The 25,912-nt window shown below is 46.5% G+C and overlaps 1 protein-coding gene across 2 annotated transcripts; it reads left to right on the top strand.

Annotated features, from left to right (window-relative positions):
* Positions 1-15: 15 nt before the first annotated feature.
* Positions 16-25,237, top strand: MVK (mevalonate kinase). 2 transcript variants are annotated; one of them, XM_028704936.2, is made up of 10 exons: positions 16-192; positions 8,758-8,905; positions 9,386-9,536; positions 10,855-11,010; positions 11,535-11,638; positions 12,463-12,508; positions 16,042-16,132; positions 21,669-21,785; positions 22,508-22,661; positions 23,154-25,237. In XM_028704936.2, the coding sequence occupies exons 1-10, from the start codon at positions 121-123 to the stop codon at positions 23,303-23,305; spliced, it is 1,191 nt and encodes a 396-aa protein (XP_028560769.2). In that variant the 5' UTR covers positions 16-120; the 3' UTR covers positions 23,306-25,237. The 2 variants fall into 2 exon arrangements, with proteins under 2 accessions (XP_028560769.2, XP_028560772.2); XM_028704939.2 differs by lacking the exon at positions 23,154-25,237 and adding an exon at positions 22,858-23,147.
* Positions 25,238-25,912: the final 675 nt, after the last annotated feature.

Raw genomic sequence — 25,912 nt, 5'->3', positions numbered from 1 at the left:
TGAGGGCGGCGCTTCCGTGGGGCGGGGCCAAGCCGCGGCGCTGCCGGGACGTCGCTGGCTGGCTGGCCGGTCGGGCTGCTCCGGAGGGGCTGCGGGGCCCCCTCTTGCCGGGAGGAGGAGATGCGCCCCTGGGTGGTCTCTGCTCCGGGGAAGGTGATCCTGCACGGGGAGCACGCCGTCGTCCACGGCAAGGTGAGCGCGGGGGGGGGGGGGCGAGGCAGACGAGGCGGCGGGAGGAGGAGCGCGCCTCCCTCGGGCAGATGCCGCAGCCTGAGTGCTGACCGAAGGGAGACCTGGCCAGCCGGGAGCACCTTCAGGGTCTTCCTGTCATCAACTCGGGCCCGGTTCCCCCGCCGGATCGCCGCCTTGCCCCGAAGATGCCCCTCGGCCCTCCCCGCCTGCTCTTTCCCTGCTCTTTCCGAACATTTTTTGTGGGCCAACCCTGCCCAGATATGCGGAATGTGGGTGTCTGTTTTCACTTATCATTGATTTTAGCTATTTTTGAATGTTTTAAATAGTTGCTTTAAAGTGTTTTTACTGATGAGAATTCTATTTCTCTTTCCTTTTATAAACTGCTTTGTTTATTTTTATTTTTTACAAACAAGTGGTATATAAATTTTATGAAATAAATAAAAAGTAAGCAATGGCTATATTGCAAAGCCTAATTTGGCTTGGGACCTCAGTTAGCTGCCGGGACTCCTCTGCTGACCTCAGTCTCCCTGGACTCCCTGGACTCCAAAGTCTTCATCCGAGGCCCGGCTTTCAAGTGCCCCCTTCAAGAGGGCGTTTCAGGGGGGGCAACAATGGGGAAGCGGTTGCAGGGCCCCCATCTTTGCAGCACCCTCCCAAGCAAGGTCTGCTCGCACTGACTCTCCTACCTTTTTGGCAGCAGGTTAAGACTTCCTCTATTCCCAGGCATTTGGTGGCCTATTGATTTTTGCCATTTTTGCCATATCTGGCCCTTTGTGTTGTTGATTTTTCAGGGCTTTATGTGAGGGTTTAAGTATTGGACAGTCTAAGTTTTATTTTGTGTGTGCTTTTATACTACTTATAAATTCTGAAACTGCATTGTAGGAGGCATTTTAATATAACAAATCATACAAACAGTGCACAGAATAAAAGCAATCCCAGAGGAGTGATGTGTAAAAACAGCATAACGTGATTGGATGGGGATGAATTCAGATTTAGGTTGCTCATCAGAACCCCATCCACTAGAGATGAAGCCCCCTTGAATTAAATAGGATTTACTTCTGAGAAGACGTAGTTAGAATTGCCCAATAGAAAACCTGAAAAACAAGAAGTCCTTTGCCCAGTGCTGAAAAGACATGGAAGGAGGCGTGAGCCAAGCCTCTCCAGGGAATATGTCGCATGATGTGAGGCACTCCATAAACAGCCTCAGATGAAGATCTTCAACTCCATTTCCCAACATGTTATGATGATTGATAATTATTATTTAATGAATGTCTACCCCGCCCTTCCTCCCCAAGGAGTCCAGGGCGGCAAACAGGTTTAAAAACAATTTAAACAATTTAAAAACGAAAAGCAGAAACATTCTAAAAATATATTTTAAAAATTACAATAAAGAATGCCTAAAAGCAGTTACAGTTTATTTATTTCATAACATTTACATGCCATTTGCTTATTAAAAGAAAAAATCTCAAACCAGTTAAAATCAGAATTGTAGAGTTGGAAGGGATCCCTAAGGGTCATCTAGTCCAACCCCCTGCAATGCAGGGATCTCGACTAAAGCATCCATAACAGATGGCCAGCCAACCCCTGTTTAAAAACCTCCAAGGAAGGAGAGTCCAGCACCTTCCTTCATGCTTCCGTCCAAAGATCTCGAGAATTCTTCAGCCATCAAATGCCCAAGTAACGAAAAATGTTTCCCAATTCCTCCTTAAAGCTAATAATGGTGGGCATTCCACAGTTGGGGAGCCACCACTGGAAAGGCCCTGTAAAAACAAAGAGGCTTATTATGGCACCAGCTTTTCTGGACTACAGTCCGCTTCATCAGAGGCATGGAGTGTTTTCCTGAGCTGCAGGGGTATGTTTGTGTGTAGATTAGTGAAGCTGGGAGGAAATAAAATGCAGAAAAGTGCAGACAGTGATAATTAGGCTATTAACATTCACAAGACCACGGTGATAATGTATTGGTAGGTCAGTTAACACACCTTAGAGTTGGTGAGGTGGATCTTAGTCCACAAAAACTTCTGCCATAGCAAATCTGCTTGTTTTTAAGGCACCACAAGACACATTTATTTCTCCTGTGCAAGTCTAGTTTGACTACCCCACTGGGAATTGTAACATTGTGGGGAACGTTAATATTTATTTTTTTGCAAGAGTTAAATCCATATTGAGAGTGGTGGTTTCTTTTTCTCCCTGTACCCGCAAAATGCACTTGGCAATGTTTCCTCTCAGGGCGGGGGGGGGGGGAACCTTTGTCAGCCACAGGTGCAGGCGCCCTTCTAGGCAGGCTTGTCCCCTGTCCCCTAACCCAGGCAGGCTTCCTGGGGCAGTGGTGGGCAGAGCCAGAGGAAAATGGGTGGAGCAACCCAGGCAAGGCTGCCTAGATTCCACACACTCACACATCCTCCCCGGGGTCAAGCAAGGGGCCAAGTTGGTCTGAGTTCACAGACCCGTTCCAGCCTGGAAGACACGCTCAAGGAAGAGTGCAAACCAGGCCTGGTAAGGGAGAGTGCCAAGGAGCAGGGGGGCACCTGAAGTTCTCTGTGCTGGGGTTTTAGAAAAAGGCCTCCCCATGCCGATCTCTGTGTGTGGTGCCTTCCCTGTTGAAGGTGTGTGTGACTCCTGCATAGCAGGGGGTTGGACTAGAATGACCCTCAGAGCCCCTTCCTTTTTTTATATATATAAGATATTTATTCAAGTTTTACAAAAAGAAAACGTAAGTTTACAAAATAGAAAAAAATATAACAACAATAAACAAGCTAAAATTATAACAACAATTAACAAACTAAAAAACACACATAGAAAAAAGAATAAAAAAGGTACAAAATACAAAAAACAGGTAGCTGAAAAAAAGAAGTTTAAAAAGAAAATATATCCATTTTTCAATATCTTTGGGTTCATTTACTTGTTTCCTTGACCTCCTCACACCTCCCCTTTTTGTATTCCCGTTTACAAAAACATTTCAGCAAATCCTTACCCTCTTTCATTTAACTTTACTCTATATCTTAACTTATTCAAATTCAAATTCAAAATCCTTTATTAGGCATATCACACCTCACATTAACAAACAAACATCATATACAGACTGTATAAAATATGGGCTCATCGAACACAATTTATCCCAGTATAACTGGTTTGATAAAGATTGTATTAACTATAAGAAAGAACTTAGAACTTGTCTAAAAGAAGCCTATATTACCAACTCTCAAGGTCTCTGGAAGACTTATTTTGAAATGAAAAAAGCTTTTAAGAACATGCTCCTGGAAAAAAAAACTGAGTTCGCACTAGCCAAATGGTCTAAAATTGTTACTGCATTAGAAATTAAAGATACCAAAACTTTTTGGTCACTTCTCTCAATAAAAGATATCACTGATTTCCCTAATATTAGCGATGAGGCTTGGATCTCACATTTTACTGCTGTTTTTTATGATCACCAAGTTTGTAAAAAGGAAAATTTTAAATTTTCTCTGGCAAAAACCACACAATTTCAAATTACTGTTGAGGAGATGAAAAGGATAATCTTTTCGTTTAAGCAAGGGAAATCACCTGGTATGGATGGCATTCCAATAGACCTGGTGAGATTAGATGTAGAATGGTGGGCCAACAAACTTGTACCGCTTTTTAATTCTATCTATCACTCAGCCCTTGTACCTAAGTCGTGGAACAACTCAATAGTGGTACCGATCTTTAAAAAAGGTGATAGGAATTGCCAAGAGAACTGCAGGCCTATAAGTTTGTTACCATGCATAAGTAAAATCTATGCCAAGTCTCTGCTTATTAAATTGGAAGAATGGATGCTGACAAAAGGTCTGCCTGGTAAAGAGCAGGCTGGTTTTAAGGCAGGCTCGTCAACTCTTGACCAGTGTCTAGTGTTAAGTCATCTTGTGGATAAATATGTCATGAGAAATAAACGAAAACTCTTTGTGGCATTTGTGGATTTAAAAAGTGCCTTTGATTCGGTCGACCGCAATAAACTATGGACTAAACTAGAACATCTTGGTATCGACCCATATCTACTTACACTGATTCAAAGTTTACACTCTAATAACCAAATATATGTTAAAGTATCAAAAGATGGTAGACTTGCAGGTCCTATTCTGAATAATCGAGGAGTTAGGCAAGGCTGTATCTTGGCCCCTACCCTATTTAATCTATTTTTATCTGACCTACCATTACTTCTTCAAAACGCAGCCACTCATACTCCTTATTTAAACAATAGCCCACTCTTTTTATCTTAACTTATTATAACTATATTTTCATCCATTATCCATCCATATTTACATGTTCTTATTAATATTGTAGCCAATACCACTTATTTTCAATCCAACATCATTTTAACATTCATTAATTTTACAGTATTTCTGCAAATAGTCTTTAAATTTCTTCCAATCTTCTTCCACCGACTCTTCTCCCTGGTCTCGGATTCTGCCAGTCATTTCTGCCAATTCCATATAGTCCATCACCTTCATCTGCCACTCCTGCAGTGTGGGTAAATCTTGTGTCTTCCAATACTTTGCAATCAGTATTCTTGCTGCTGTTGTTGCATACATAAAAAGAGTTCTATCCTTCTTTGGCACCAATTGGCCGACTATGCCCAAGAGAAAGGCCTCTGGTTTCTTCAGGAAGGTATATATATATATATATTTTTAATAATATTTATTAGGCATTTCCAATTATAACAATATCAAAAACAAAACATCCCAATTTAAAGTCTTATTTTCCATATCATCTTTCCAGGACTTCCCCTCCCCTCCCCCTCTTGCATTCCAATTCTTACAAATAAGTTCAGCAATTTCTTATCCCAGATTTTAAACTTAGTGTCATTATCCCAATTTAAAAATATTAGCCCAACTCCTAAAATCGACTTAATCCCTTCCACGCGTTCTCCCCTTTAATATACATAATAGATTAAAATATAATAAAATAAAATGTAGTTTTACACCCTTTGGATTCCAAATTTCCCTCCCCCTTTCCCCGGTTGCGTCCCCAATATTTCTCGAATCTGATGTCTTTCAGTAGCTCCCACATTTTTATTTTTTTTTAAGCCATAGTCCTTTACCAGTCATTTTTAATTTTGTATATCCAATCTTGGAAGGAGTCTATCTCAAAAGGGCCCATTTTTCCCATCCAGACTTTTTTATACTTGGGAGTGAAAACTCCAGTTTTACTTCTTTATACTTTTTCTGGATGTTCCAAATGTTCCCGCTTCCAGCTTTATCCAGTTGTCGATTGTTCTTGTTGTTCTTGTTGATCTGTCTCCTCTTTTTCCCCTCCTTTTCTTTTCCTATTTTCCTGCACAGATGTTCCAATTCAAAAAGTCTCTAAATTCCTCTGCAAAGGCTCTGTTATTCAGGAACCAAACATGATGCCAAATCCCTTCCATTCTTCGGTAGATAAGTCCATTGTCTGCTTTACATGTGTAAGCCTCTGTAGCCAAAATAATGTTTCATTTCTGCAGTTTCCCAGGAGATAAAGAGTTCTGTTCAAATTCAGTGCTGTCAACTTGTAATATCCCTCAGCTCCTCTAGGTGACTTGCAATAACTCAGTTCCCTTCCAAATCACAACCAGCAGTCATAGTAACTTAGTATTCCTTGTTTTAAACATTCTAAATCCAAATTATAACAAATGTAACCGGTAAAGTCCTTGCAACAAAGTTCTTTTTTGTTCTTCTGCTTTGACAGCTCTTTGACAGCTGTCAAACCCTCTCCTTGTCTTCTCCGGGCGCTCTAGCTAAAACGCTCCCAGGTTCCGTGGGGGGGTTGCTTTTTAATTCACTTCCACTATTCTCCTCCAGCTCAGTCTTATAATTTTCCGTCACGAAATTTGATAACTTTTTCAAAATAGGGTTGCACTCGATCTTAGATGTTAAGTCCTTTGCTTTAACTCCTCTACAACGGGGGGGGGGGGCTGACTTCCTTTTTACGCCCTCCCCGCTCGTTCCAAATTTTTTATAAATTTTGTCCTTTTTAATCCAAGTTCCAATTACTCACGGGTTATACTTTGAGTCCGAATTTCCAATGGAAGAAGTCAGCGCTCTCCGTCGAATGGCATGCGGCTTCGCTCGGCAGGGGAAGCGGAGTACTCAAAGCACCACCCCCCCCGTCACCCGTTCCGTAGCCTTTAAAAAGGCTCCTTCGCGGGTCGAGGGGGGGCTTAAAAGGTGCCAGCCGAGTCACCATGTCCATGGGTTTCAGCGCCCATGGTTTTTGAGGGTCCCCGCGTCGCCGGAGCGGGAAGACCCAACCCCTGCCGAGCAGGCTCCCTCCGGAGCTCGGAGGGAGTCCGCCATTCGGCGATGGCGCCAACCCGGAAGTCCCCAGGAAGGTATATTTAAATTCCTTTTTCATTTCATTATAGATCATCTCCCAGAAAGCCTTAATCTTTGGGCACGTCCACCAAAGGTGAAAGAATGTACCTTCTGTTTCTTTACATTTCCAACATTTATTATTGGGCAAATGATAGATTTTTGCAAGCTTGACTGGTGTCATGTACCACCTGTAAATCATTTTCATAATATTCTCTCTTAAGGCATTACATGCCGTAAATTTCATACCTGTGGTTCACAACTGTTCCCAGTCAGCAAACAAAATGTTATGTCCAAAATCCTGTGCCCATTTAATCATAGCAGATTTAACCGTCTCATCCTGAGTGTTCCATTTTAACAGCAAGTTATACATTCTTGAAAGTATCTTAGTTTTGGGATCTAACAGTTCTGTTTCCAATTTTGATTTTTTCCACCTGGAAGCCAATTTTTTTATCCAAATTATAAGCCTCTCTTATTTGATAATAATGAAGCCAGTCTCGCACTTTGTCTTTTAATTTCTCAAAACTCTGCAGTTTCAATATGTCTCATTCTTGCTCCAAAATTTCCCAATATTTCGGCCACTTGGGCTCCATATTGAGCTTTTTCTGAGCCTTTGCTTCCATCGGTGACAACCACCTTGGGGTTTTGTTCTCAAGTAAGTCTTTATACCTTATCCAGACACTAAACAATGCTTTCCTGACAATATGGTTTTTAAATGCTTTATGTGCTTTAACCTTGTCATACCACAAGTATGCATGCCACCCAAAAACATTATTAAAACCTTCTAGATCCAAAATGTCTGTGTTCTCAAGAAGCAGCCACTCTTTCAACCAGCAAAATGCTGCTGATTCATAATAAAGTTTAAGGTCTGGCAGGGCAAATCCACCTCTTTCCTTTGCATCAGTTAGTATTTTAAATTTTATTCTGGGCTTCTTGCCCTGCCAGACAAATCTAGAAATATCTCTCTGCCACTTCTTGAAACAGTCCATTTTGTCCAGAATTTGTAGTGATTGAAACAAAACCAGCATTCTTGGCAATACAGTGGTGCCTCGCAAGACGAAAAGAATCCGTTCCGCGATTCTTTTCGTCTAGCGGTTTTTTCGTCTTGCAAAGCAAGCCCATTAGCGGCTAAGCGGATTAGCGCTATTAGCAATTTAGCGGCTATTAAAGGCTTAGCGGCTAAGCTGTTAAAAGGCTATTAACGGCTTAGCGGCTTTGAAAAGGGGGGGGAAGCGGGGAAAAAAGGGCGAGACTCGCAAGACGTTTTCGTCTTGCGAAGCAAGCCCATAGGGAAATTCGTCTTGCGAAGCGCCTCCGAAACGGAAAACCCTTTCGTCTAGCGGGTTTTCCGTCTTGCAAGGCATTCGTCTTGCGGGGCACCACTGTACATTCATCTTTATAGCAGCAATTCGACCTAACAAGGAAAACTTCAAATTTGACCATATTTCTAAGTCCTTTTTCACTTCTGACCAACATTTTTCATAGTTGTCTTTAAATAAATTCCCATTTTTAGCTGTCATGTTAATCCCCAGGTATTTCACTTTCTTAGCCACTGTTAAACCTGTCTCATTCTGAAACCTCTCTTTCTCAATCGGTGTTAAATTTTTCTCAAGGACTTTAGTTTTTAACTTATTCAACTTAAATCCTGCCACATGACCAAATTCTTGAATCATTTCTAATACTCTTTTATTACTAGATTCTGGCTCCTGTAAAGTCAATACTAAGTCATCTGCAAAAGCTTTCAATTTATATTGTTTGGCTCCGACCTTTATACCTTTGATCAGATGGTCCCTTCTAATCATATTTAACAGAACCTCCAGGACCGAAATGAAGAGCAGTGGGGAAATTGGGCAGCCTTGTCGTGTCCCTTTCTCTATCTTGAATTCCTCTGTCACCACATTGTTAACTATTAATTTAGCCTTTTGTTCTGAATAAATTGCACTTATACCATTTTCAAACCCTTGACCAACCCCCATCCCCTGAAGATTTTTCTTCATAAAGCTCCAAGAAATATTATCAAAGGCTTTCTCCGCATCCACAAAAATTAAAACTGCTTTAGTGTTGATGTCCACTTGCAACTTCTCCAAAATGTTGATTATATTCCTCGTGTTGTCAGACAAGTGTCTGCCTGGGAGAAAGCCAGCTTGGTCCTTGTGTATCTCTTCCACTAATACTTTTTTTAATCTTTTGGCCAAAATGTCAGCAAATATTTTGTAATCCACTGACCCTCAGAGCCCCTTCCAACTCCACAATTCTGCAATTCTAGCTTGCCCTGGCCGTGGCTTTGAACCTGAGGACATTCCTTCAGATGACCCTTCGGAATGATGGGAAGGTCTTGCTACATCTGCCAAATATTGGGACCAGGTTACACTGGGAAACATCTGAGCTGGAGCCCTTACTGGCAGCGTTCCCTGGTGAGCACTCTGGATGCTTGGGTGTGTGTTGGGGGGGGGGGGACTCCTGTTCTTTGCTTCAATCTGCAGAGAGCCACAGCTGCTTTGGGAGATCCGTTCCGGGGAGGCCTGAGATGAGGGTCCCACTGCCCAATCTCCAGGCATCCTGTGTGGGCTGCCTGGGGCTGTGAAGCACAGCAGAGGGGCAGGAGCGCCAAGCAGCTCAATGGCAGAGCGTTGGGCTTTGCACGCAGAAGGTACCAGGCCGAATCTCCAGGTCAGGCTGGGAATGTCCCCTGCCCGAAACGCTGTTGCCAGTCCTGCCAGCCCTGAGCTCGATGGAGCAAGGCTCTGACTTGGGATGAGATAGCTTCCTGGGTTCCTGTGGTTGGCCTAGTAAAGGGGTTTCTCTGATGTCCATCCTGGAATAAAGCAAAATGTGTCTGGTGGGTCCGTCATGGACCGTTAAGATGCCTTCCTCTCCATTGGCTCTTTCTCCAGCTGGCCTGATTGACTCTCAGCCCCCCAGCCCAGAACAAGTGGAGAAGCTGAAGGAGTTTGTGGGGGCTGCAGAGGGAGCGGCTGCAGCCACACACAGCCTGGCCGTCGTGGCCTTCCTCTACTTGTACTTGTCCGTTGCGTCCAAATGCGGGTAAGGCTCTTGGGCACCTCCCCCCACATGGCGCTGCTTCACCCATGATTTAATGCATTGATCTTTCTCTCCCAGAGAGCCCTGTAGTGGGAATTATAGCGTGTGCCTTGACTGAAGGGCCTAAAAGAGAAGAGATGCAAAGCAAGAGTGCCTGAAATGATATGGTTAGGAGAAACTGCTCACGCAGACTGTGTTAAGAATGTGTCAAGGAAAAGCAAGTCCTGTAAAGAGTAGGCATCCTGATCTTGCAGAATCAGGCCTCCAGCTCTGTTAAAGCAGGCATGCTTTTCATCAGAGAATGGGACCTAATTTGTACGCATGTGGGTGGGTTCCCCAGTGGGGGCCGTTCTGCCCCAGTAAAGTTCCCTTAAACACCGCAGTGCTGTGTCTCTTGAAGAACTCCACCACAACCCTTTAGTGCTGTGGCTCTCTCAGTTCTGAATCCTGGCTCTCTGCAGTGAAGTGTCTGCTGTAAACTGCCCTGTGATTTTCAGGTGAAGGCTAGTACTGTATACACATTCAATAATAATAATAATAAAATAGTTGGAAGCTGTAGCTCATTTGGGGGTGAGGTGGGGAGCCGCTGACCCACAGACCAAATTGGGACCCAGCACAGGTCCCAGATTGGCCTAGGAGGCTGTTTTCCCCAAACCACACTCCCTGGCCCCCCCACCTAGCATCATAGTTGACATAGAGTGTGAGTTGTAGATAGAGACGGGCTGGATCTATTGCAAAACCTGCCAAAAGCCATCTGGAAGTCACCGCTCCCCAGATTGTTGGCAGTGACCAGCTCTCCTGGAGCAGCCAGTACCTTCAGAAAGCAGCTTTGAAGTACCTATGCTCAGCACTTGGTATAGGGTTGGCAAACTTGTTATGATGCCTGATGATGCACAGGTGGTATAGCAGCTGGTTTATCATCTGACATCATAAGGTCCAGTAATGGCCTGGTTGGTTATCCTTGCAAGGTGAACCCCTTGCTTCAGGAGCTGCTGAAGGGTCATGGCTCAGTGGGATAACATCTGCGCTGCATTCAGAAGGCCCCAGGTTCCATCCCCTGCAGCATCCTAGATACAGCTGTTGCTGCCAGTTCTTATAGACAATAGTAGGCTAGATGGACCCAAGGGTCTGGCTCAGTACCAGCAAGCCTCCTCTGTTCCCAGCTTCCTATGATCACCAGAGCCAGAGCAAACAGTTTTGCTCTATTGTCTGTGTGACAGGATAATGCAACTCATTCCAGTTCTTCCTTGTTGGTCCTGCTCAGTAAATGATGGAATGACAGGTGGTTTACTTTTTATTTTTGTAATGTTGTGTCTTTCAGGGTCCTTCCAAGCATGGACATCCTGGTGTGGTCCGAGCTGCCCACAGGTGCTGGGTTAGGTTCCAGCGCTGCTTATTCCGTCTGCCTCGCAGGGGCTTTGCTTTCTGGGTGTGGGATCATCAGCTACCCTCTGGGCGAGGGCCAGTCTGTAGCCAGGTAGGAGCCCCAGAGAGCTGGGCATCGTAGAATCACAGAGCTGTAGAGGCGGAAGGGTCATCTGGTTCAACTACCTGCAGTGCAAGCATCTCGGCTGAGAGATGGCCATCCAACCAATGGGGGGGGGGCGTGAAATGCTGATGGATTCACTTCTACCTCATTCAGCTATTTTATCTGTTCAATTATCTGTCGCAAACAGAAACAAATAGATATCAATAGATATTTTTCTTTTCCTAAGTATAAGAACCTGGAAGAACTGCTTCCAAATACAACCAGCCAACATTATTATTTATTAAATTTATATCACACCTTCCTCCAAGGAGCTCCAGGTCCTCTCCTTCCCCTCACAGCAACCCTGCGAGGTCGGTCAGGCTGAGAGGCAGTGACCGGCCCCCAAGGTCAGCCCGTGAGCTTCGTGGCTGAGTGGGGATTTGAACCCCATCTTTCGGTCCCAGGCCACCACTTAACAACCACAATAGGCAATACTGGTCTGGCATGGTGTGAGGCTGTTTTCTGCCTTCCAGGTGGGCTGAGGATGAGCTGGACTTAATCAACAGGTGGGCCTTCCGAGGAGAGCAGGTGATCCATGGGAACCCCTCTGGAGTGGATAACGCCGTGGGGACCTGGGGTAAGTGCTTTCTCTCTCTGATTTAACATGAGAAGAGGCTTCTGGATCAGGCCTAAGGCGGGGCATGTAGTCCAGCAACCTGTTCTCACAGCGGCCAGGCAGAGGCCCCAAGTGGGACCTGCCTGCAGGACCTGAGCCCAAGAGCCCTCGCTGTGGCTTCTGGCACCTGGTATTCAGAAGCTTTGCTGCCTGCAGCTGAGGAGGCAGATGGCAGAGCCACCATGCCTAGGAGCCATCTCTAGCCTGCTCCATGAATTTGTCTGGTCCTCTTTTAAAGCGTCCATGTTTGTGACCATCACTGCCTCCTGTGGGAGCGAGTTCCGTAGTTGAGCTACGCGCTGTGCAAATCATAGAATCACAGAGTTGGAAGGGACACTGAGGGTCATCTAGTCCAACCCCCTGCAATGCAGGAATCTCAAATAAAGCATCCATGACATTTAGTATTTCCCCCCAGCTCAGTTCACAAGTGACAGCATTGAATGGATTGCTGGATTTTAATTCCACTGGTATCACCACAGTCTCCATCTGCTACGCTTCTAGAAGCCATTCGGGGGGGGGGGCGGGGTCCTGCATCACACGCTGGGGTCTCCCTCACGTCCTAGATGAAGCTGCCCCTTTGGAACTATCTGTAGTTATCTTTCTTCAAATATTCAGAATTCCTTTCCTTCTCTCCCTTGCTTTATGACAAAGGAGTGACTCAACGTTGCTCTGTATTGTTCATTGTAAATTGAGTTCTTTGTGCCAGATCATGGAAAACAAGACATCTTCTGAAACAGTGTTCCAGTGTTAAGGCTCTTCTTCTCCCCCTCCATGGAAACTTTTAGGTGGAGCTTTGAGATACCAGTCAGGAAAAATCTTGCCGTTAAAAAGGTAAAAGTTCACTCTGAGCGTTAATGTTTATGCTGCATAAAAACTACTTTTAGTGTGATGAGTGTGGTTAATAAGCTGCTCTGTGGGAAGGCTGGTGGGTTTCAGACTATATTTGCCGTGGGTGAGGAGCTCTTCACACAGATGCTGGACAAGCCACCTCTTGGGGGTTGCTCTACCCCTGGGCTGTCTGCATGGGGTGGGGTGGGAGACGCGGTGAACTTACAGGGACACTCCACCCCCCACCCCCACCAGCTCTTTGAAATAAATAGTTGGAAGCTCTTCGTGATGGCCTCTGCATGAGATGGCTGCAAAAGAGAAATTCATGCGGGAGGAGGCAAAGGCTCTCAGGGGCTCCTGGCCACGATGGGGCTCCTGGCCACCTCCACCTTCGAAGGTGTTACACCTCTGATTCCCGGCTGGGCAGGGCAGGTGAGCAGAGTCCTGTGGCCTTCAGGTGCCGCTTGCAGGCTCCCAACAGGCTTCTGGCTGCCCATTATGAGAACAGGAGAGGGGACCAGGGCGCCCCCACTGGCCAGACCCAGCAGCAGGGCTCTTCTGGGGCTTTGATGTTTGATGATTCTGCTTTCATCCCCTTTTTGTGGGGAGGGGCATTGAATAAGGTGATGCAGCTCTAGTGATGTTAAATTCGAGAATAATCTTTTGGAGAATATTCTCAAGAATATTCTTGGTTAATGAGAATATTAGAGAATTCCCATTTAAAATAGGAGAATATTCATTTCAATGCATTGCATATATAATTAGTTAATATACATGTTTATTCATGGGTAAACTTGTTCAGATGGCAACCAAAAACTACAGAAAACTTTCTTATTGGTCAGCAGTGTTGACATATAGGGAAACTTCTTGTTTGGCAAAGGAACCACAGTGAAAATATGTAAGCACAAGCCTACTTGTCACTTGCAAGTATCAAATTAAAAAGTAAAACATGTTTTATAGTTAAAGTTGAAGCATTCTAAGGTGATGGCACCAGTAATTGTCATGTTAAGGTTTGGTATATAGAAACTCGGTAGTTAAATCATCTTTTATTCTTCCAACAGAACATGTACATAGAATCATAGAATCATAGAGTTGGAAGAGACCACAAGGGCCATCGAGTCCAACCCCCTGCCAAGCAGGAAACACCATCAGAGCACTCCTGACATATGGTTGTCAAGCCTCTGCTTAAAGATCTCCAAAGACGGAGACTCCACCACACTCCTTGGCAGCAAATTCCACTGTCAAACAGCTCTTACTGTCAGGAAGTTCTTACATGTTATAGGACAAGTCAAAAAAATACAATTGGCATGTTAAGGTTTGATACAAGTAAATTCAGTAATAGGCTATCTTGTTGTTCTAATAGCTCTAACACTTAATAAATGTTTTGGTGACTAAAACACAGCTTGATAAACAAAACTATATGCATACATATAAAAAAGAAGCCATTAACATTAAATATATTATCATTATATGATAATATATTTCAGTATATCAATCTCTGGTAAATGGCACCTTGTACTTTTGAATAGCACTGGAAAAACCAGTTACTGGCACTAAATAAAACTATAGAAATGTCAACTGTTTAAATCAAGGCCACCTCACATGCTGTTACACATAATTGTATAGGCCTAGGTACTTTAAGTGTATTAAACGTACATTAAAGCTACTTTCTGTAAAAGAAATAAATCACACTGTATGGCCAAGGGTATAGAATTGCTAAGAATAAGGTCACACCAAAACAGAAAAAAGGCTATTATATAGTTGAAATACATACGAATTCAAATGTTCATCAAATTAAATGATGAAACTTTAAAAAAATAAAAAGTTTTCTGTAGCTCACATTTCAGAACTCCCAATGGTGAATGACGCAATGCCCAGTAATGTAACGATCAAAAAAATCATTATTCATTACTTACACTGACAATTGCACAGCTTGACTGATTATTTACTAGATTTTTTAAATGTGGGTTGTAAAACTGGTTCTTACATTAGAATTTACAGTTTGTGGAGAATATTCTCTGGAGAATTTTCTAGCAGAGAATATTCTGGAGAATATTCTCTGGAGAATATTCTCACCTCACATCACTATGCACCTCTGAGTTCGTTTCCCTCTCTGGCACCTAAAAACCTCCACACACAAAGGATCAATATTAATTCCTCAGCCTTGCAAGATGCTTATAGATGCTCTGACTTTTTGCAAACAAGTGGCATTTAAGGAATAACTTGCTTGCTTAAAATTACAAAGGGTTTGAGGACAGAATGCAAGGGGTTTCTTTTCCAGCCGTTGGCCACCCTGATCCCTTCTGCCAATGAACCATAATCAGACTCCATTAAAATCTTTCGTGGGGCGTGAAATTGCTCTATTAGCCGCTAACATCAGGCGCTGGTTCATTATCGCAGATGGTATTAGAAAGCAAAGTTATTTTGGTTCACAAGACACAGGCCTTTTGTCAGGCAGCTAAATGGCCTCTGGCGGCACACTGAGGTAATTCTAACCACACCGTGGCTCCTAATGACGTTTAAGCTTTTGGGTTGAGGTCCCTGTCTTGTGTGAAGTCCTTAATGGCTGCGCAGTGGTCATACGAACAAAAGTGACTGGCATCGGGGGGGGGGGCTGGTCCTGGCTCTGAGCCTGCAGAAGGCCCCACGTCTGTTGGTGGGGCTGCATGGGACCCCTCCTTCATTGAGAGGCACTGCCTGTCAGGATACCCCCCACCAGACTCTACAGAAGAGGATGCTCCATTAGCTCAACTAGTGTGTATTTCTACAAACTTTTAAGGCTGAGTTGTAACGTGGGAAGCTGCCTTATTCAGAGTCAGATTTGGTTGACCTAGCTCAGTGATGTCTGCACTGATTGGCAGCGGCTCTCTGGGGTTTCAGGCAGAGAGTCTCTCCCAGCCCTGTTTGGGGATGAAGTCAGGGATTGGGCCTGAGTCCTTCTTCTTGCCAGGCAGATGCCCTCCCTACCCCTGAGCTCAGGCCTTTCCCCTCTTTCTACCCTGGGATCTTGGAGGGAGAGCCTATGAATACCCTAGAGAAGATGGGCAACCCTATAATAATAATAATAATAATAATAATAATAATAATAATAATAATAATAATAATACTTAATATAATGGTGTTATTTCTACCCTACCCATCTGGCTGGGTGGCCCCAGCCACTCTATAAGAACAGAAGGGTCTGCTGGATCCGGCCAATGGCCCACCCAGTCCAGCATCCTGTTCTCACCATGGCCAACCAGATGCCCAACATGGGAAACCCACAAGTGGGGTCCGAGCACAAGAGCAGCTCTCCCCTCCGGAGGTTCCCAGCAACTGGGATTCAGAAACATGGCTGCCTCCGATGGGGGGGAGGGCAGAGCACAGCCCCCGGGGCTGGGAACCACCCATAGTTCCTGCTCCTTCACAACATTTGGCATCTCCTTCACTTGCAAAGGATTAAAGTGAAGTGGAAAAACATGGAGTGAATTGGCTTGCTTGCCCACGTTGGAGAGGAGACAACATTTTTTGACTCTGTTCTCCTTTTTTTCTTAAAGAGTCCCCACTCTACGGATTTTATTGACCAACACCAAGGTCCCTCGGAGCACCAAGGTCCTGGTTGCAGGGGTTAAAGACAAGGTGCTGAAGGTATTGCTTCTGATACAAAACTGGTACAAAACTGATACAAAACTATTTCCGTTCCACCTTAAGAGAGAGCAGGCTTGTGAGTCACAGAGTCTGCGTATTTCCTGTTGAGGATGTTTATGTTTGCTGTTTCCTTTCGATTTCAGTCGGTCAGAGACACTGACACAGAACGGTCATGTTTTCCTTTGTTCTGTTCAACGCTAAATAAAGTCTGTAAATTATGCTCTCTTCTACGGTGCAAGCTTTCTGGCTGTGGTTCTGCTGATAAAGAACAGTGTGCACAAGCCTGGAATGTGGCAATCTATTTCTGAGGTTTCGTGTCGCTAACTGCTGGATCTGCCTGGCTACGGGAGATCGATGGAAGTCCGGCAGCCGGCTTGGGGCCATGATGGACTATATCTCCCTGGCAGTTTCCCAACAACAAGGTTTCGGGCCCAGATTCACAGCACCTACAGGAGAGTAAAGCTGCAACAGACTGCGTTTGAGAGGTATGTGAAAAGCGAAAGCAGAGGCTTTTCTGTTTACCTCAACAAGGAGCCTTTGAACTCCGGCAAGGCTTAATTGGCCTGGGAGCCAAGCCAGGGAGTTCGTGATTAATGGGCTGCCGAGATAATAAGTCTTTGAAGGCATAAAGACTTGGGCTCACGTAAAGACCTGAGATGGATCTTTTACAATCCTCAGAAGTAGCTCCGTGTCCACCGAAGCTAAATGGGCAGAATTATGAAACCTGGGCAAAATGGTGTGAGAGTTTGCTGCGTCAGTTTAGGGTGTGGCATACCGTGAGTGAGGCCCCCCCAGTTCCTCTGACAGAGAGATGGAAAGCCGATGATTCGAAGGCGATTGACGTAATAGTCTTATCCGTATCTCTTGAGGAAATTAAGACGCTGGCTGGCAACACCACTGCACGTGGAATGTGGTATGCTTTGATGAAAGCTCACAACTCAGTCGTCCCAGCCCAGAGTTTGACTGCATCGGAGGTCCTGGCTGTTTCCCAGAATGCGAATGAATGCAGGGATGCTGAGGGCACCGGTTGCAAGCTGCAGGGGGAGCAGACTGTGATGTCATCCCAGGCAGCATTACAGCCTCCAGAGGGAGCCAAGGAGTCGGCAGCTGAGAGCTCTGTTTCTCGTGAGAACCAAGGTCATCGCCTTTGCAGAGGCCGGAAAGGCAAAGGTAAACAGGCGTCTGCAGATGGCCAGGAGCGAAGGGAGGGTGAAGAGCCCGCGCCAGGGAAAAACAAAGCTTTGTTAGCTGGCACTGCTTCACCAAAGGCTAAAGGCACGTCTGCTGACCAGAAGCAGGGGGGCAAGCTGCAAAAGCCCACGCCAGTGGAAGACAAGGCTATGTTAGCTGGCACAGCTTCACCAAAGGCTAAAGGCACGTCTGCTGGCCAGGAGCAGCAGGGGGGCAAGCTGCAAAAGCCCAAGCAAGTGGAAAACAAGGGTTTGCTTGCTGTGAAGGCTGCTCCAACAGCCAAAGGCAGCTTTGTTGTTGATTCAGGCTGTACCCGCCACATCTCGAAGGATCGGCACCTCTTTATCTCCTTCAAGCCTCAGGAAGGTGAGATCCACCTGGCTGATGGAAGGACGTTGCAAATTGCAGGAGAAGGGACTGTGAAACTTGCAAGTTTGCATACAACCATCAGTAATGTTCTGTATGTTCCTGGAGCTGCGGACAATTTGTTGAGCGTCCCGCAGCTTACTGGACGTGGTTTTCAGATTTCCTTCAAGAGGAGCGTCTGTGTCATCAGTAAAGGCAAAGAGGACTATTTGCATGCAAAGTTTATGGATGGTTTGTTCCATATAACTTATGAGGACACTGCTGTTGTATCTAATGCTGATTCTTGTTGTGTTGCACAAACTAACAAAGTTCTTCATGCAGGTTGCATTCATGAAGCGCATCGAAGGTTTGGTCACCTCTCTTGGAAGGCACTGGCCAAGATGCCAGAGGTGGTTGAGGGTTTGAACATCAAACCCTGTAAATTTCACATGAAATGTGTATCTTGTGCAGAGAACAAGGTGAAGGTTGCTCCAAAAGGCAAAGAGTCTAGCAGGCAGGCTTCCAAGCCCTACCAGCTAGTGCACGCAGACCTAGTTGGGCCACTTACGCCCTCTTTAGGAGGAGCAAGGTTCTTCATGGTTCTAATTGATTCTTTTTCTAGGTACATTCATGTGTTTTTGCTCGAACAGAAATCGCAAGCGTTTCCGAAGTTTAAGGCATTCTGTGCTTGGTTGGAGAATGCTCACGGTAAACGTATCGGCTGTCTTTTTACCGATCGGGGTGGGGAATTCACTTCTCAGCAGTTTGAAGCTTTCCTGACTGAGAAGGGAATCCAGCATGACATGTCAACCCCCAGATCGCCATGGATGAATGGGCTTGCGGAGCGAGCAAATCAGACATTGCTGCAAGGAATGAAAACCTTGTTGCATGATGCCAATCTCCCTGATAAGTTTTGGGGGGAAGCTTTGGGGAATCTGGTTTATACCGTTAATCGCAGATTGTCATCACCCATTGGTTGTACCCCCTATGAGAAGATGTTTGGCAAGAAACCCAACACCAAACACATGAGAATTTTTGGTTCTGACATGTGGGTACGCACCCCACAAACCAACAAGCTTGGGAAGCGTGGGGCACATGGTTTGTTCATGGGGTACGAAAAAGGTGCATACAGGGTATGGATGACTGACTCTAAATCCATAAAGTTCACAAGGAGTGTTGAGTACAATCCTAAGTGGGGGGAAAATGTGGGAATTTTCCAGAGTTACCCAGAGGAGGATGAAGGTGATGTGAAGAAAGCAGATCATGCTGAGAAAGCTGAGGAAACTGAGGATGAGGATGATGATGATGATGATGATCAGAGTTCGGATTCCAGTTCATTGGGCGGCGCTGCTGCTGATGTCAGTGAGAGTGATGACACAGCAGACTACAAGAGTGCAAAGGCCTCAGTCAGACCATCTGATGCGTCTGACAATGAACTGGAAGAACCACTGTTCACCATTGGTCATTTTTCTCCTAAGAAAGAGGAGATGAGTCCAGAAGACTTGCGTCTGGTTCGCAGGTCTGAAAGGGCGACCAAAGGCAGACCTCCTAAGAGATTTGCTGATGAGTTTGCTAAGACAGCAACTGCTGTTCTTAGTAGCTCAGAGAAGGTATGGGAACCTTCAAGCTTCAAAGAGGTTCAGGAGTTAACCTCTAAAGATGCTGAGCCTTGGCTTAATGCCATGAAGGCTGAAGTTGATTCCTTGAACAGGAACCAAACTTGGGAACTGGTACCGGTAGTCCCAGGTATGAGACTGGTTGGCAGCAAATGGGTCTTCAAGGCCAAGACAGACCAAAATGGCAAGGTTGTCAGACACAAAGCCAGATTGGTTGCCAGAGGTTTTTCACAGGTACCAGGACAGGATTACCACGAGACCTACTCACCCACAGTCAAATATGAGAGCATTCGGCTGATGCTCAAGATTGCTGCGGAGGAGAAACTGCATGTTTCCCACCACGACATTAATACAGCTTTTCTGTACGGGATTTTGAACGAAGAGCTGTTCATGCTTCCACCTGATGGGATGGAGATACAGAAGGGAATGGTCTGTAAACTGCGGAAATCCTTATATGGTCTCAAGCAGAGTGCTAGGTGTTGGAACACAAAACTCACTGAAACGTTGCTTTCTCTAGGTTTTCACCAGGGCAAAGCTGATCCATGTGTGTTTGTCAAGGAGGAGGGGCAAAACAAACTGTATTGTTTATGTTTTGTTGATGATCTTCTGATGTTTTGGAAGAATCAGGCTTTCTACCAAAGCACCCTAGCTCAGCTGAAGGAGCACTTTGACATGAAGGATCTTGGTGAGGTATCAAACTATCTTTCTCTGCAGGTGGAGAAGGACCAAGCAGGTAATTTTCTGGTACACCAAACACAGAAAATTGCTGATGTATTAACCAGGTTGAATTTGGTTGATGCAAACCCAGCAGACACACCGATGGTGACAGGTTACCAGGTAGACAGTACTGCTGAAGCGTTTTCTGACACAACGCTATACAGATGCATTCTAGGCAAGCTGAATTTCATTGCCAGATGTTCAAGACCTGACATAGCTGTAAGCTGTAATCTGCTTAGCAGACATGCCAACAATCCTACGGTTCAGGATTGGAAAGCTCTGAAGCGCATAGCCCGCTATTTGAAAGGGACTATGCACTACAGGCTGAGGTTCACCAGTCAGAAGACTGGAGGTCTTGAAATCTTTGCAGATGCAAGTTTTGGAAGTGACACCACGGATGGTACAAGCACTTCTGGAGTATGCTACATGTACAACCACTGCCTGTTTGACTGGTTGTGCAAGAAGCAAACAACAGTGAGCCTAAGTTCCTGTGAAGCAGAACTCAATGCTCTGTCATTTTCACTCATGGATTGTGAATGGTTGATGCAACTGTTTAAGGACATCGGGGTTTCTGTGAAATGTCCTATACAAGTGTACCAAGACAATAGATCGTGTTTGGCTTTGCTGAACTCCGAGAGTTGCAAGCAGAGAACCAAGTACTTGCAGATTAAGCTACATCGTGCAAGAGAGTGTATTCAGAAAGGACTGATTCGGGTGTCCTACATGCCAGGAAATGAAATTCCTGCTGATCTGTTGTCTAAGGTTGTTAACAGAGAACAACTTAAGGTTTACACACAGAGGTTGCAATTGGGTGAACCACAGGTACTACAGGTTACACGGAAAGGGGGAGGATGTTAGGATATTTCCGTTCCACCTTAAGAGAGAGCAGGCTTGTGAGTCACAGAGTCTGCGTATTTCCTGTTGAGGATGTTTATGTTTGCTGTTTCCTTTCGATTTCAGTCGGTCAGAGACACTGACACAGAACGGTCATGTTTTCCTTTGTTCTGTTCAACGCTAAATAAAGTCTGTAAATTATGCTCTCTTCTACGGTGCAAGCTTTCTGGCTGTGGTTCTGCTGATAAAGAACAGTGTGCACAAGCCTAGAATGTGGCAATCTATTTCTGAGGTTTCGTGTCGCTAACTGCTGGATCTGCCTGGCTACGGGAGATCGATGGAAGTCCGGCAGCCGGCTTGGGGCCATGATGGACTATATCTCCCTGGCAGTGATGGACTATATCTCCCTGGCAGTATTGCTTCTGATACAAAACCAGTATGGCCTAGTAGTTAGAGTGTTGGATTACTAGGCCTGGGAGACCAGGGTTCAAGTCCCACTTGGCCATGACCTTGGGCCAGACACTGCCTCTCAGCCTAACCTTCCTTGCAGGGTTGTTGTGGAGGGCTAGAAATGAGGGGAAGATCTATCTATTGGGTGCTCCCAATAGAAGAAAGCTGGGATATAAATACAATAAATACAATAAATAAAATAACTGCCCTTCCATTAATTGGGACTCTGAGTCCCCCCATGATATTTTGGTTGGAAAACTGGTTAAATGCCGGCTGCATGAGAAAACTGAACTCCAAAGTGTGGCTGTCAGTTAAACTGGAGGGGGGGGGTTGGAGTGGTATGCCATTCTTAGGTGGAGGAAATCCCTTTTTCCCTCCTGCAGTTTCCTGCCATAATGGAGCCGGTGCTGGCTTCGATTGACGCCATTTCCCAGGAGTGCGAAGATGTCCTCAAAGCAATGGCCGATCATCCATCTCAGGAGCACTACCTTGTGCTGGAGGTGAGAGCCCTTTGTTTCCTCCTCTTTGAAACCAGCCAGGAGAGGCAGGACATCACTGGGAAGAGGCAAAAGCAGATGGGGCAGTTCCAGCTTGCTAAATCCAGTGCGTGTGACTGCAGAGTGAGGCTGCAGGTGCAGAGCGGTCGCAGCGAAGCAACCCGAGCCAGCTGTGTCTTCCCCGTGTCCTAATGTCCCTTCAGGTAGCCTGCCACCCTCCCTTGGGTGCAGTGGGCAAGGGTGGTGCCCCAGCCCGGGAGTCAGATTCAGCCACTCGTCTGGCCAGCTTCTGAGCATGGGATGTTGGCAAGGGTGTCACCATCTTGGCTTCCACCTCTGGCTGTGCCATGTTTGGGGCTGGCCCCGTGGCTGGGATCTTGCTGTTGGCCAAATCCTGTCCCCTCCCACTTCCCATGTTAATGTAAGGCCAGAAGAAGATCCTACTGGATCAGCCCAGGGGGCCGTGTAGCCCAGCCTACTGTTCTTACAGTTGCCAGCCAGATGCTCTGAAGGGAAGCCCACAAGCAGAACTCTCCCTTTCTGTGGCCTCAAGAAACGGATCTGCAGAAGCACTGCTGCCTCTGACTACGGAGGCAGAGCATAGACCTCATGTGAATTTGTCCATTCCTCTTTTAAAGCTATTCATGTTGGTGGCCTTCCCTGCCTCCTGTGGCAGCAAGTTCCACAGGTTAACAATGCGCTGGTCTCTTTCTCCTTCTGAACAGGAACTCATTGACATTAACCAGCACCACCTGGATGTGATTGGAGTTGGCCATTCCTCCCTGGACAGAGTCTGCCAAGTCACCGCCTCTCACGGGCTGCACAGCAAGCTGACGGGCGCAGGGGGAGGCGGCTGCGCCATCACTTTGCTACGGCCAGGTCAGGAGATGCTGCGCATCCTGGGGACACTCTTATTTATTTGCTTACACACTTTCATCTGGGGAGTGCATAAGCCCAAGTGTGGGCCAGGGAGTCTTGCCCTCGGTTGTGGAGTCACGAGGCTGCCCTTAGGGATGACCCTCTTGCTGTTTTCTTATCTGTTACATGGGGATAACCACAGTGGCCTACTTTACAGGGGTGGTGTCCTTGATGCAGCTTCATTGATGTGCACAGCGCTTTCCAGAGTGAGATAAGCGAAGAAAGCAAGTCTTTAATAAGGACTCCTGTGCTGAGTGGTGGAAGTTCTGCTTTGCTGGTCCAAAGTCCATTACCAGCTATCTCTTGCCCTGACCTTTTACTGATTGAGGCTCTGGAGAGCTGCTGCCAGTCAGAGTCGACAACACTGGCCTGAGTTCCTCCCAGCTCTACAGTCCTCTGATTTTGTGTCTCTAGCCCAGCCATAACGCCTGATTCTGTGCCTTTTCTTGGCAGACACTTCTCCTACAATAGTGGCAGCCGCCACCCAAGACCTGGACGCCTGTGGGTTCGAGTGCTGGGAGACGGACATTGGGGCCCCGGGTGTGTGTGTGCACTCGCCCCCCTCCCTGAAAGCAGAAGTGCAGGCGGTTCTTAGCGGGGTTTAAAGGCGGTGGCAGAGGCTCCTCTTCCTGCTGAGAATTGGTTCCTGGTGCCGCGAGTTCATCACCCTCAGCCGTTGCTCAGATTTGACCACAGAGGCCTCGCTCAAAATTGCGGGACCCCTGGAGATTTTGGGTTTACTTGGCCTATTGGACCCTGGAGAATGCAGTGCAGGGCCTGTTTGCTGGAAGCGGTGGTGTCCCCACAAGTTGCTTTTCTGGGCCTGGTCACGCAGCTTGGAAGGGCTGTCACTGGGTGCTAAGGGTGCTGGGTGCTGGCTGTCTTCTGCTTGACTCTCTTCTGTCCTCCTAACTTCAGCAGGGAAGTCCTTTTCCACCCTGTTGAGACCTTGCCAGGGCACGGCTGCTTTGCTCCCCTGTGCGGATAAGGTAGAGCTTCTCTCATATTCCCTTGCAGGGTGGCTGGAACTACATGCGCTCAGGCATATGTGGAGTTGGGGAAGCACTTGTTTGTAAAGCGGGTGGGGGGGGGTTGATTTTGTTCTGTCTTTTTGCAAGGGACAACTTTTGGGGAGGCGCGATCCATCACTTTCTCCCCCCCCCCCGCAGTCCCCTTCCTAGCTGTTCTCCCGCCCCCCAAAATGCAGTTGATATGTGCACTGGGACCTCAGTTGGCAGAAGAAGGCTTAAGCTCCACTCACCCCAAATCACAGCTTTGCAGCTCTTCTGAGGAAGGGGGAATTGGGGGCCCAACCGTGAATGCCTTGCGGGACCAAAAGGAGCCAGCATTTTCTCCTCTCCTCTCTCCTCTCTCCTCTTCTCGGCACTACTTCCGTCTTCCATTGGTTTCAGCATTTCCCATAACTTTTCCAGACTTTGGCTCAATTTCCCAGCCTTCCTTGGCATTGGGAGATCTGATTGCCTGGTCTCTGGAAGAGTCGGCTGTCTCAGGTAGACAGCCCTGTGGACTCCCAACTCCCGGCAGCCAGCAGGACCCTGCACACTCAGGGATGCTGAGAGTGGGGAGTCCAGCAAGGCCTCGGGGAGACCCACAGGTCCCCCCCCCACCTTGGTCCTAGGCACAGAAGCTTGATGGGGGAGGGGGAGGAGGTGCCTTTGTTCCTAACAAAATGTCCGGCAGTTTGAAATGGAATTGGGGTGGGGGGAAGTGACCTCCTTCATCTGTTGGTTCTGTATTGCTTCCTAACGATGTGTACACAGAGAGAGAAAGAGAGAGGTAAATTGCAACTTACAGAGATTTACCATGTGCGATTTCAACTTTATGTGGTTGAAGGCTGGCCAGTTGAAATTGCAACAATTAAAGTCACGGAAGAGAGAGAGGTTAAAAGTTCTTTTTGCGCAGGGTTTTCCTGGCCCGAAAATAGCTTTTAAGTTCTCTGCCTTGTTCTGGGAGGCTCTTGTGAGATTTCATGGTACCATCCGAGACCTCGCAAGACCTTCCCAGAGTCTGGTGAGCAAGGCAGAGAGCTTAAAAGCCCTGCTTGGAGGATAAGACCTGTTTGGTGCACAGGGGCAGTTCAAGGGGCTGGTTTGAGAATGTGCTTTTTTGCAAATATCCACCATCCCAGAAATGTAGCCCCCGTGCAAGACGCAAGTTACCTGTGGGCGTGTATGCATATGTGTGTGTGAACACTCACCAGGGCTGCAAGTTTTGATCTGGGGAGCCTGTGGTGAGTTTTCTCCAGATATTGCTGGACTACAACTCCCATTAACATCCCTGTCCATTGGCCATGCATGCTGCAGAGGATGATGGGAAATTGATTCCAGTGACACCTGAAGGGGTTGCCCCCCTCCTTTAATGAGCAGATTAACCAACCCATATATGGTTCTTTTTGAAGGGAGGGGAGACTCTGCAAGTTGAGGGCACACTTTGAAGAGACAGTTTTGATTCTGGTATGTTCCTGCAGTGGAGAATGAAAAATAAAACACTGCAGAGCTATCCTTTGTAATTTGAAATGGTGACTATTTTGTTAGTTTGTGGGTTGTTTGTATTTGGCGGGGGGGGGGGGAATAACCTGCCCAGCAAAAAACAATGGGGAGGAAACAAACACCGTCCAGACAGGGATCTGCAGCAGGTGGGCTCTGCCCTGCTGCCCCATGGCTTTTTGCCCAGATAAAGAGACGGGTCTGTGACAGGTTACACTCACTTCCCAGAAGATGGAAGAAGCACCCCGGGGGTCCATGAAGTGGAAGTCCTGGGAAGCTTGGGAGGAAGTGATCCTGTCCTCCTGGGTTTCATGATGCAGAGGCAAGGGAAAGCTGAGTGTAGTCAGACATGCACTCACTCCGGACTTTAAGAAGGCCAATTTCAAAAACTTAAGGAGCTACAGGGTGAGATCCCACGGTCAGAAATACTCAGAAGGGAGTCCAAGATGGATGGGAGTTTCTAAAAGGAGAAATATTGGGTGTCCAAATGCAGGCAATTCCAGCGAGAAAGAAAAGTGGGAGGCATTTAAGGAAACCGGTGTGGCTGCCTAAGGAGCTTACAGATGAGCTGAGATTGTGGAGAATCACAAAGGAGGAGTATGCACAAGTAGCCAACAGTTGCAGGACGATTGTCAGGTGGGCTGAAGCTCAGAATGAGCACAGCCTTGCAAGAGAGCCAAATAAACGCCTTATTTTTAGCCTATG

Source organism: Podarcis muralis, chromosome 13 (assembly GCF_964188315.1).
Source record: "Podarcis muralis chromosome 13, rPodMur119.hap1.1, whole genome shotgun sequence".
NCBI lineage: Eukaryota > Metazoa > Chordata > Lepidosauria > Squamata > Lacertidae > Podarcis > Podarcis muralis.
Note: the sequence above shows the minus strand (reverse complement) of the source record. Positions and strands in the feature narration are given on the sequence as shown.